The sequence below is a fragment of the Carettochelys insculpta genome, chromosome 9 (assembly GCF_033958435.1).
Source record: "Carettochelys insculpta isolate YL-2023 chromosome 9, ASM3395843v1, whole genome shotgun sequence".
NCBI classification, from domain to species: domain Eukaryota; kingdom Metazoa; phylum Chordata; order Testudines; family Carettochelyidae; genus Carettochelys; species Carettochelys insculpta.
The window spans coordinates 20208136-20220435 of NC_134145.1; the positions used below are offsets into that span (position 1 = coordinate 20208136).

Sequence of the window (12300 nt, forward strand, 5' to 3'; positions counted from 1 at the left end):
AGAGTAGAATCAAAGATCTGAATAGTTAACTGAGTTCCCTCTGTTTTCATGTTTTTTAAACCATCCACAGTTAGTACAACTATAAGCCCACCCTCCCCCCAACTTAAGGCTATGCAGAAAAATTCATGCTCCTGCGCTAGAAACATCAGTGTCATGGCCACATTTCAACAGCAGCTTGGTGCAGCAAGACTAACTGCATAATTACAACTGCAACTAGTTTTCCATTATAAACCTAAATTGGGGCTTTCCTGTAGTTATGTCATATCTCTTACCCACACCCAGAAAACTCTTTTGGTAAGACATGAGATGGATCCATGTCATAATGGCTTCACTTATTGACCATCATTCCTTAAGTTTTCTACAGTATAAGACGATCGATCAGCCTCCCAGCACAGACTATCTACCCGAGTAGATCACTCCCATCAGCCTCAACAGAAGATCTGCTTATGAGATTCTTGCTCAGAACCTTCACCACCAAAGACAGGTTCATCTTTAAGACTTTGTCCATTGGTTGCAGAGAACGCACTTACTGTCAGCTTTAGACATTGGTATGCTTCTTCTATTTCAAAAGAAATTAAAGAAATAGGGCCAGATATGCCCTGTTCCAAGCAAGAGTCCCTCTAAGTTTTTTTCATCCATATGAATAATACATTTGCTTATGTGCACTGAAATGTGTGGATGTGAACCACCAATAGAAACATATACTGCTGGCTGTGGGCACTCTGCCATTCAGCTAGGTGGCACCAGAATCTCTTGTGGGCCGACATGCAAAAGCTCAGGTGTTCAGAGAATACTGGTCCCAAGAAAAGTAACAGGAATATATTGTTCAACTTTATTATTAACTAGTGACTGGTGAGAAGGAGAAATAAGTTAGGGTTATACCCTCCTGTTAACTGGTCCATGAAAGTAGAGGAGAGTGGCATAGGAAGGGGAAAACAGATCTATTCTGTATCCAACCTGTAACCTTGTCATGTGGAGGACTAGAGGCAGTTATGCCAGAACTCAGATGCATACAACTGCAGCCAGAGATGGTCAGAGGGAGAAGTTGTCTAGCCAATCAGCCATTCTGCACAACATGCTTCTTCCAGAGTATGTGTTTAGAGGTTTTTCTGGTATCCTGAGTAATAACTACTCCCAGCATGTTCACAAACCAAACAAAGGATATGGACTGGTGGGGTTCCCAGTTGGTGGCAGCCCAGAGGACAAAAGATATTCGCAGGGTTTGACAGAAGGTGTGTTAAGGATCTTTCACAGAAGTATAGAAAAGCCAAGGTCTTTTGGAAAAGATGTTGTTTCCACAGATCATGGAATTACTAACCAAGCCACACTGCCACCAGGCCCAAATCCCAGAGGGAGCCATACAGTAGAGTGGAAGCACGAAAAGAGCATGAGCATACTTACAAATACATGGGAAAACATGCAGGCATGTACCTCACTGCTCCCCTTCCCTGGTATCACAAGGTATTGAACTCTTACTGCACATCTCATTATACACTAAATTAACAAAACCAAAATAGGAGGTGTTTTACCCAGATGTGAAGACAGGCACAGCTTGTCAAGCACCTGGAAAAGAATCACCTGTGCAAGAAGCAATTCACAAATTAGAAAGGGGATTCTAACTGAAATTTACAGTGTGATCATAGCCAAGAACTAGCGATTTCAGTTCTATGAGTGCACAAACATGCACACCCAGACATTTTATTAAACTTAAAAATGATAGGATTACTACAGAGCAAGTTGAATCTTCAACTATGCTCTCACTGGACAGTTTTCAGGTCAAATCAAACAATGTTTCCTGCTATACCCAGTCAAGCAGTAAATCCCTGAAAACAGAGACCAACACCAGTGGTGATCCATCTTTCTCATGCTGCAAACAGTGGTGTTTTGACAGCAGATTTTTCCTATGAGCTTCTCTCAGTGGCCATTTGCAACTCTATACGTCACTTCAAAAAGACTACCTTGAAAGCTCCAGTACAGATATGGATATTAACCCTGCATTTTGCAAGCAAGAGCTTAGTTTCTCACAGGTGTACACATGATAGCCCCTATGAGTATTTCACTCACACCTGAACTACCACTAAGGAAACAGAATGCGTAAGTGCAGGCCTCTCCCTCTTTAGAGGAATTCCCTGGTTAACAGGGAAGACTTGTAATTTAAATGCAAAGAGACCAATGCTATTTGTTGGGAAAGATTTCCTGTTTAGTGTGCGCCTGCCTCAATCACTTAGAGGCAGAACACCTCCACTTAAGTAAAGCTTCAGATAAAACTCTGGCTTTGTCTACACTGCCAATTGAACAAAGAACTTTTATTGTTCACAGGTGCCTAAAAAACCCTGAAGGGACAGTGTAAAAGGCTCATTGTTGGCAGGAGTGCTCTCCTGTCCACAATGCAAATTCTGCTTGCAGGGGGTGGAAGGCTTGTTTTTTCCAAATCAAAAGTACCACCACATAGTTACACAGCCTGACTTAAAAAGCTGTACAGTGTAGACAAAGCTTTACACATAAACTTACTTGTATCTGATTTCAAATGTAACAGAGACAAGAAACAGTGCAAAGTGTTTTTACTTTACATAAACTATGAGGCACATAATTTCTGTCACCCACCCCTTTCACGTTAACACCATCTTGAAAAAGATGCAGTCACAAGAGGATCTAAACTAGTACCTTGGAGATTATTTATCCACTCCTCAAACCCTCAAGCACAGAAGTTTGTGCCTGGGAACTGTCAACTTCTGGCATGTTAGTCCACTGAGCTACAGTAACAGCTCTTAGAAAAATCGAGTAGGGCTGCAACTAAATAGACATGACCTTTCATTTCTGTTTCCTCCCCCCACCTCAATCAGCTCCCAGAATCCTTGCCAAGATTGCAGGCTGATGGAATCTTTCAATACACCAGTCTATCAGTAGTCATGTCCACAGTACAGCATGGACCTATTAATCACAACTTGTCCATAATTCTGGAGTATACAACAATGAAAGAGTCAGGAATATTAAAAAAAGTTTTGTACTGGAAATCACAACCATTTTACTTTGAGGTCTGGCCATGTACCCAAGCAAACAAGCACCATCTTCTCAGAAGCAATATTGCAGTTCTAAAATTTTACTAAAATCAGAGCAAAAGAAAATAACTCACCAGTAACAGAAGCTAATGAACTGGAATGGCTGGTAACTGCTCAACCATTTTAGATAAATGGTTAATTATCTAACTGCTTAAGACCTGCAGGTAACAGTTTTGACTAGATCACATGGACTTCTCAGAGTTTGCTCAGCCCTGACCAAGTGCAAGCAGTGATACTTTGTGTTTCAAATGCATTTCCTCCTAGCAGCTTGACATAGTAGAATGAAAACCCCAATTTCTCCTGTATAAAAATAGCAACCTGCAAAACCAGGGGCTGTAAGGCTGCTTTCAAGCCACAGCAGTACTCCCATGCTTTAGCCTCCTTTTTACTGCAAGAAAAATGTATTCTGAACTCAATTTTTTGCTAACACAGTTAGTAGTCTTCATCTGAATCCACACACTTATGACTATGGGGAAGCCTACATCACGGGAAAACTTCCCAATAACTCTTACTTGTCCCGTGCCCTTCACTGCAACCACACACTGGTCTTCATGTAGTCTCCTACGTGGGATGGGGGCAAGGGAGGAATACTGAGACAAACCTGGACAATGGGAGGATTTCCTTACCCCACATACAGTAAAACCTGTATCATCAGCAAGTCCTACCAACTGGCACTCTGGGCCAGCTGCCATTGGGTGCCTCCATCTCTGGCCAGGACCTGTAGAACAGGACTGGCTAGCACTGGGTGGCTCTTGCAACCTGATGGGACCAGCAGATCAGGCCCAGCTATGCTTCCAGAGCAGCTCCCCCATCTCTCAGGAGCACGAGTACTCCACTTTTTTAGTTCCCCCCCCCTCACTCCCCCAGGAAGCACCACTGGCTAACCAGAAAATGTGATTATCTGGCAACCCCTGATTGCCAGGCATGCTGGATAGTCAAGCTTCTACTGTATTTAAAATAGAAATCACAGAATACTAGAACTGCAAGGGGCCTCAAGAGGTCAAGTCCAGTCCCCTGAACTCATGAGAGGACCCAGCAGCACCTAGATTGGGGGGGGGGGGTGTCAGCAAACTTTTCACATCAGACCCCACTTTTCATCCCTGCAATTAGCAACCCCCAGCCAACCTGTCTAATGTAATTCAAACCAACAGAAATTTTGGTTATGTTCATATGACAATAAAACTATTTTGGCACATTAAGAATGTAAAACTTTTATCAATTGGTACATAAATGTGACTACACAGACACAAAAACAGTAACATCTTTCAACATTTTTAATGAGATGGATGAGCTTGAGACCCAGCAGCTGATCAGGCCCCCCACATTGCTCACCTCTGATCTAGATCACCCGGACAGACATTTGTCTAACCCACCTCTAAAAACTCTCCAGTGATGGAGATTCCACAACCTTCCTAGGCAATTTATTCCAGCACTTAATCACCCTGACCATTAGGAAGTTTTTCCTAATGTCCATGCTAAACCTCCCTTGCTGCAATTTAAACCTTTTGCTTCCTAGCCTCTGGGGGAACGGCAGCACAGGGAATCCTGGCCAATGGCAGCAGTGTGGGGCAATGCCTCCAAGTGCAGGGTGGAGCAGCACCCCCTGTACTCCTGCCAGCTCCTCAATCCCCTGCCTGCTCTTGTACCCTCTCTCCCACTAAGACCCCACTCCTGCACACTAAACCCTTCATTTTTTGCCCCACCCCAGACCCAGGGAGGGGGACCAACCTACTAGTCCCCAGCCACCAGAAGAGTTAATCCTCTGGGGGCAGGATGCCCAGTCTTGGCACCCCACATGGAACTAATCAGCAGTCATGTAGCACTTTAATGACTAACAAAATAATTTATTAGGTGAGGCAGACCTGCTTCTTCAGATCTGGAGATACAGCATATTCAGTACAGACCGACAGTTATAGAACAGAGGTCCAAAAAAATTGAAATAAAAACTGACAAATAAGATACATAGAACTGAAGCAGGGGTGAAGGGTGTAAGATACTAATGAGTGTACTGCTTGAGATCATTATGAATACCAAAGGAAGGAAACAGCCCTTGTAACACGAGGTAATTACTCTCTCTATTGAGACCAAATGTTAATGTATTGAATTGGAGTATGAATCCCAGTTCACACCTCTCCCTTTGTAATCCCCTGTCTCTTTGTTGTAGGACACATTCTCAGGTCTTTAACAGAATGGCCCATTCCACTGAAATGCTCACTGACAGGTTTGTGTGTATCCAGATTCCTAACCTCTGTTCTGTGCCCATTCATTCTTTGGCAAAGTTTTTGCCCGGTTTGTCCAATGCACATAGTAGAGGGGCACTGCTGACACATGATGGCATATAACATTGGTTGAGGTACAGGAGAATGAGACCCTGATCTTGTAATTAGCATGGTTAGGTCCAGTGATGGTATCTCCAGAATATGTGGACAAAGTTCCAGGATTACTGTGGTGTGGCCTGTGGTTACAAGTGAGTATTATCATTTGGTTAGGAGGTTGTCCATAGGAGAGAACATGGCTACTTCTCCGTTATTACCCCACAAAGAGCAGGAGTGCAAGGACCCCAGTGCCACAAGCTTCATGAGTGAGGCAAGTATCCCTTTTTTTTCTGCTAATCTGTTGAGAGCCACTGCTTCCTCCATGGCCCCAGCCATGGCTTCTGGGGGCTGCAGCTTCCTGTATGGCCCCAGCCATGTCTTCCCACAGGGCCCTGGCTTGTGGGGACCTCAGCTTCCTACACAGCCTCAAGCAAAGCTTCCAGGGACCACAACTTCCCATGCAGCCCAGGCAATGGGGTGCAATCTTATCAGCCCTGGCACCTGCTCCCTGACTGCTGCTCCCAGCCTGGACTCCCTGACTACTGCTAGCCCCCTCTTGCAGGCAGGCCAACTGCTCCTGCCCTGGTCTGGCCAGCCCCTTCTCCTCCCAGCCCCGGGGTTCTCTCTGGATGACCGACGTTGCCAGACTTGGGAGTTTTAACTTGTCCTGATAAAAGCCCGGCTTCCTTAACAGTATGCATTACATTTTAGGTATTAATACCATTTAGTGTCCAAAACTAGACTGAGCGCCAGCACTGGCAGGATCCACACACTCAAAACATGCAGTTATGTTGCAATTGCCAATCAGACAACATGGAGCATCACTTTTGCCATTGTTCCAAACTATGACCTAATTTCCTGTAATAGAAGCGTTTTAGTTTTGTAGCAGAGCTTCATTTCTACATACAAGGCGCTACTAAACTCAGAGCCATGAAAAACACATCACAGACCATGAAAGTTTGGTCTCCTGTGTGAAATGTGGTCTTGTGTATGCCTTTATCCCTGCACTATACGAATTCCCACCACTGTTTCAAATTGGGGTCCTGACCCAAAAGAGGAGGGGGTGTCAGAGGGCCCGGAGGTAGTTATTTTAGGGCAATCATAGGATCGCTATGCTTACTTCTGCACTGACTTCAGAACGAGGCACCCATAGAGCAGCAGCTGCCGGCTGGACACCCAGCTCCAAAAGCAGTGCCCTGGCAGCCAAAAGGTAATAATACCATACTACATCACCCTTATTGCTTGGCTAGTGCTGGTGGCAATTCCTCCTTCAGAGCTGGACTTCTGGCCACCAGCCATCAACCTCCAGCTGTCCCACTCTGAAGGCAGCATATGTGCTAAAGGACAGCAGTACACAACAGCCCCTGCCACTGTCCCACCACCACGCACAATAACATTCCAATTCCCCCTCCACAACTCTTTTTTTGGTCAGGACCCCTACACATTATAACTTCATGAAAATTCAAACTTACACAGCTGGAATCATGAAACCCTCTGACCATGAAATTGACCAATATGGACCATGAATTTGGTAGGCTCTCATGCATATGTATCTATACTAAAAATAAATCAAGAGGGTTTTTTAAACTAGACTTAAAGCAGACCAAAGTCACTATTTCAGATGCCTCTTCAAATCCCATCCCTACTTATGCTCTAATTTCATGTAAGAAACCAAGAGTCTTGTGTGACATTACCATTCCTATCATAGACACAAATAATTTATTGTCTAATCTATAACACTATCATCTTTATGTCTCAAGCCACTCCGTAAGACAAATTTCCTGCTGTGGCCCACTTTTCCCCCCAAACTCCACAAGGAGCATTTCTATTCTATGACCCAAGTAGAAAGGTCGCATCAATCAGTGATGCTCCAGGGATCATAGTTTGAAAGACACCGGGCCACTGCTAGGGGGAGGAAGAGCTCAGACGATTTCTTGAACACCAAAATAACCTTTTAGTGACAGTGGTCCAGCATAAACTTTGCACCGAGTACATTAGCAACATGCCAAAGCAACATGGAGGACCATACCCCCAGTTTACACAAATATACAGATTGAACCCCTCTAGTCCAGTTTCTTCACAACCTGACCAGGGCTGAACAAGAGAATTTGGGAGACCATGAGAAGTCAATACTGTCTCGCAGCATTACCAGAGCTACCACTGTTTACTGGGCTCTTAGAAAACACTGGAGGTAAACACCACCACAGGACCCTGAGAGCCAGGACCAGTAGCTGTAACCAAGGGAAACTTGGCCACACACAAGTGGGTATCCAGCTGACTAAAATCATGCCGGACCATGAGTGTTGCCAGGACAAGAGAGCCAGACTAAGAGGTCCAACCAGTACTTTTTAAAAGAAAAGCTTAGCACATAAAGAATGTGCTTATACTTGCCACTGTTGACAGTGTATTAAACACTGTCCACCAACTTAGCTACCAAGACAATGGCTGAACTGGAAGGGAGGAAGGCGAACCCTTTTGTACGTTAATGTCTAAAGGTTGTAAACAACCACAAAGATAAGGAATCGTTCTAGATGATCCAACTTCATTTGGTGTCTTCCTTCATAAGAGAGTAAAAGCACACACTTAGGGCTTTTCCCTGCCCCGCCATTCACTGTAAAGATATTGTGGCACTGAAGCAGTTTGAGCTGCTGTAGCTTTGCTGTTAGAGCAGTCCCCGATAAACTGCATCCTTGGGGCTTATCTCCACTGTGCCAGGGATCCACACTGCAGCAATTGATCCATCAGCCATTAACTTACTGCGCCTAAGCAGATGTGATAAGTCAATCTTCAAGCGGTCTTCTGTCCGTGGGCGGCAAGTGAAGGACCAGACAGGGAAGGCAAGCCCCAGCCCTGCTCCTCTCACAATGAGGTTACACCCCTTCTATCTCCCAAGGCCCCGCCTCTATTGAGACAAGCATCCAGAACCCCAGCCCCACCCTTCAGGGCCACCTAGAGGGCTGGGGCTACTGTACCATGGCCCTCCCTGGCAGCAAAGTAGTGCAGGGAGTTTTTGGAAGTCAGTGCCTTCCCTTGCCTGTACTACCCACCACCCATGCTCCTGTCAATGCCTGTACTACACTGGGATGAGAAGCGTAGGCACTGTTAATAGGCGAGCAGCCCCCACCAGTCTTACTGTGCACAAGTCACTAAGTACCTTAACTTCAGCTAGGCTATTTGCTTACATGAAAGCATATAGATGAAATTGATGGGGTGGGGGGTAAGTGTAGACAGGGACTCAGCTATGAGGAGAAGGCCACTGTGCAATGTCCTTTAGGATTTCCCTGCCACCTTTGAACACCACCACTTCACCATCTCATCTAAGCAGGTTTACTTTTTCAAGGAAATAGCAGGGTTCGCATCTCCAAGTGGCATGGTACACACAAGTGAACTTGTAGGATCAAAGTCATTTCAGCTATCAGTGAACACTCATTTCTCACACCTGTTCTGATATCAAAATGAAGAACATGGCTGTCCAGTCACCATGTTTTCAAATGAAAGTTGAGCAAGTTGCCACTTATAAACTTGGAACTAAAGATATTAATGGACTCACATGGACCAAAAAAGGACCATTAAGAGAATGAAGTTTGATCTTCTTGCATGATACAGGCCATAGACTAGGGTACCTAGCCCAACAGCTTATGCTTAAATCAGAGCAAAGCTTTGAAAGCTATACAAGCCTAGATCTTTAACCTTCTCTCTGATGTTACCTACCTTTTCATAATTCAAGCACACAAAATTGGAATATCATCCAGCTCTTCCCAGGTTTGTGGTTGTCCTTTCTGAAACCAGTTAGCTTCTCTGCTTCGCTTCGGCATAAGCTGTAAAAATCCTCACTGGGTACCACAGACTAAGTCTGAAAGATCTTTGAGAATTCCCAAATCCAAGCATTCTAGAAATTCAAGGTGTTATTGCATACCAAGACAAAATGGACCAGCTCATTGGGACATAGAAAGATAATTGGTTCACAGGCTACAAAAGCAAACCGAAAGGAATGGTAGACGCTACATACGGTACAACAGCCAACCTCTAAACCTAAAGTAAAAGATAAACATTTTAATTATGGCTGGTCAGAAAACCAAAAGCAACCACCCATTGTGTCTGTTGGACAATCTTAGTGTCATCACTCACATCAGAGCCCCAATAGCCCTACGCAGAGATGTGGTGGGCAAATACTTATCTAGTTTTGTGCGATAAAGTTCCAGGACATGGAAAGGGATGAAATAGGGAGGGTTTTAGAGGATGACAGTTAACCAGCTCTGAAGCAAAGTCTGACCCAGGAGATGCTGCCAACACTACCACTTCCATTTATCAAGACAGAAATAACATTTGTTTGGCTGCTGTTAAGGTTGTGCAAGGCACTGACCCCTTACGAAGCAGACATGTGGGTGGTTTTACTACCTATCACTATTCATGTCTCCAGGACTGTGACTCTGAGATCTTCCTCAGCTCCTCCCCTTCTCCAAAGAAGCAGCCACCACAGATAAAGCAAAGCAGCAGAAATGTAGCTATTTAAAGACTAACAAAATGATTTATTCGGCGATGAGCTTTTGTGGGACAGACCCACTTGAGCTTTCGTGGGAGAGACCCACTTTCAGATCAGTCAAGTGGGTCTGTCCCACAAAAGCTCATCACCGAATAAATCATTTTGTTAGTCTTTAAATAGCTACATTTCTGCTGCTTTGTTGGAGCACAGACTGCTGGCTACCTCCCTAGTACCCATCACAGATAAGTTAGACAATAGGCACTGAATGAAAACATGGGTGGGGGGAAGAGGTGGAGGAGGAAACCAAATTAAAAATTACGTCAGCTCTTCTATGAACTTTGCAGTGGAACAATAATCTTCATCTCCTTCAAGGCAACAAATACAATAAAAATCAAATCTGTGGCTCTAAACTTTTATCCAGGAAAGTTTGCACAGGTGAGGGCAAGCTGAAAAATACAGACTAGCTGGCTACCACCAGAAAGCAAATATCAGGAAGGGGCTAGGTCAGGTGTCTGCGACCTGCAGCTCTTTAAGGTCTTCTTTGTGACTCCTGATGGCACAATTGCAAAGTTATTTAAAAAAAAAAAATTCACACACACACACCCCTCCTGATTAACAGTGCACACACTGCAATAAACTATCATTGCATTACAAATCACTGTGTGTGCCCTATTCTTACAATTGGGGTTACAAAAAGTATGGTTTGATGTTATTTATTAAGGACCATCTCCTATTCACATGCACTGCAGCTCTTGAATTACTGATTTTTTTTACTGAATATAAAAAAAGAGGCTCGTCTTGCTACTTTGGTTGCCGACCCCTGGGCTAGGTCCTAGGAAGCTGCAGCCACAGGCACTTCGCTAACAAAGGGAACAAGAAACAGATCAGTTAAAGGGACTTCTGCTGGGTTCCCATCACCGCAGCTTCCCCCACTCTGGGATGTAAAAGGGAGGCGGCACCAGTCAGGGCAGCCTCGCTTACCTGCCGGCACTGGTCACTACAGCCATCGGGGGCGGGAGTGTTTCAAAGCCCATAAAAGCGACAACCTGAGAACTTTCGACAGTCTCACGGGTCCGAGAGGAGGTTCCTCCCCCGGGCATGAGTGGGACAAAGCTGGGAGCAGAACGACCCATGCCCGCCCCCACGTCTCTCACTCACCCACTCCAGCTCTGCTAGAGGCGCCCAGCCCGCAAACTTCCATTATGCTCCGAAAGCCTCACGCTACCCCCCCACCCCGTCCCGGACTGCCATGCAACCTACAGGGGAGCGCTCTGCAGAGTAAAGTAAGCGCCGACGCCCAGACAAAACAGCGCCCGAGACAATACAAACGTTCCATCCCTCCCCGGGAGCAGCTCCCCGCCATGGGGTTTGTACTGGAGCAGACTGGAGTTCCTCCCCCAGTCGATTCGGGCAGAGAAAAGCGCTGAAGGCGAAGGGATGGGGGGGGGGGGCAAACCAAAACTTTGTAACCCAACACTCCCGTGCACGACCAGTCGCCATGCTTAAGCTCTTCTCCCCCTTCCTCGCTCTTTCAGCAGACGCTGAAACTAGGCCAGAAAAACTTTTCTCTGCCCCCGTCTTTTCTTGCAGCCACTCGAGTGAAATGGGCACAAAGAGACCCGCGGAGCGGTGTTTTCTTAACTACAATAGCAGAACTAATTAGATCACCGCGGCGAGCCAGTGATACAGTTACAAGTAGCTAAACAAGACGGCGGAGGGAAGGCGAAGTTTGCACCTTTAACACTTACCAGTCAGACCTCCCACTAGAAAGGCGATGACTTGGAAAATCAGCAGGATCCCTCCTACAATGCACAGCTTTTTAGTGCTCATGTTTTCTATAATTGCCCCAGCCATTTTTGCGAGATTTCCGGCCGCCGCCGCCTCCTCCTCCTCCTTCTTCTTCTCTCTCTCTCTCTCTCTCTCTCTATCTGCAAAACTTAAGGCTCAGAAAGTGCTTCAAGGATGGGAAGGCGACAGACTCGACTCAGCCCTAAGAACCCAAGCAAGCCCGGATCTGGCTCCCCCTCCACTGAGAGCTGTGATTGTGGCCGGCGCTCGGCTGCATGTGGCTGCTTTAAAGAGGCAGGAAAGCGAATCACATGATACCTACCTCCTCCCCTCCTCCCCCATTCCTCCCTCCCTGCCTGATCCATTCAGCCGCGGCAGATATAGGTTTCAGTCTCGCAGTGGCAGCCTCTTCAGCAGCGAGAAGAGCCAGTCATTCAGGGGTGGCTTGTTTTATTTATTTATTTTCAATTAACAGCGCTAACATAGAAGTTGGAGATGGAGGGGCTAGTCCAGACGAGGGTTGTCCTCTTGGAACTGTTCTCCATGGCCTTGCCCTGGGCAATTTTAAGGGTGAGGTTTGCACTAGCTGTGTTGGTTTTTTTAATAATGCATTAGAAACATTAAGTGCTTTCAGTGCTTAGCATTATCCATTGTT

The 12300-nt window shown here is 45.7% G+C and overlaps 1 protein-coding gene across 2 annotated transcripts in view; it reads right to left on the reverse strand.

Moving 5' to 3' along the window:
- WLS (Wnt ligand secretion mediator) overlaps positions 1–11906 on the reverse strand; it is a 52561-nt gene extending 40655 nt beyond the window's left edge. For both annotated transcript variants that reach the window (XM_075003095.1, XM_075003094.1), the window contains exon 1: positions 11606–11906. In XM_075003095.1, coding sequence (XP_074859196.1) covers positions 11606–11711 — 106 coding nt within the window. In that variant the 5' untranslated portion in view covers positions 11712–11906. The remainder of the gene's footprint in view (positions 1–11605) is intronic.
- Positions 11907–12300: the final 394 nt, after the last annotated feature.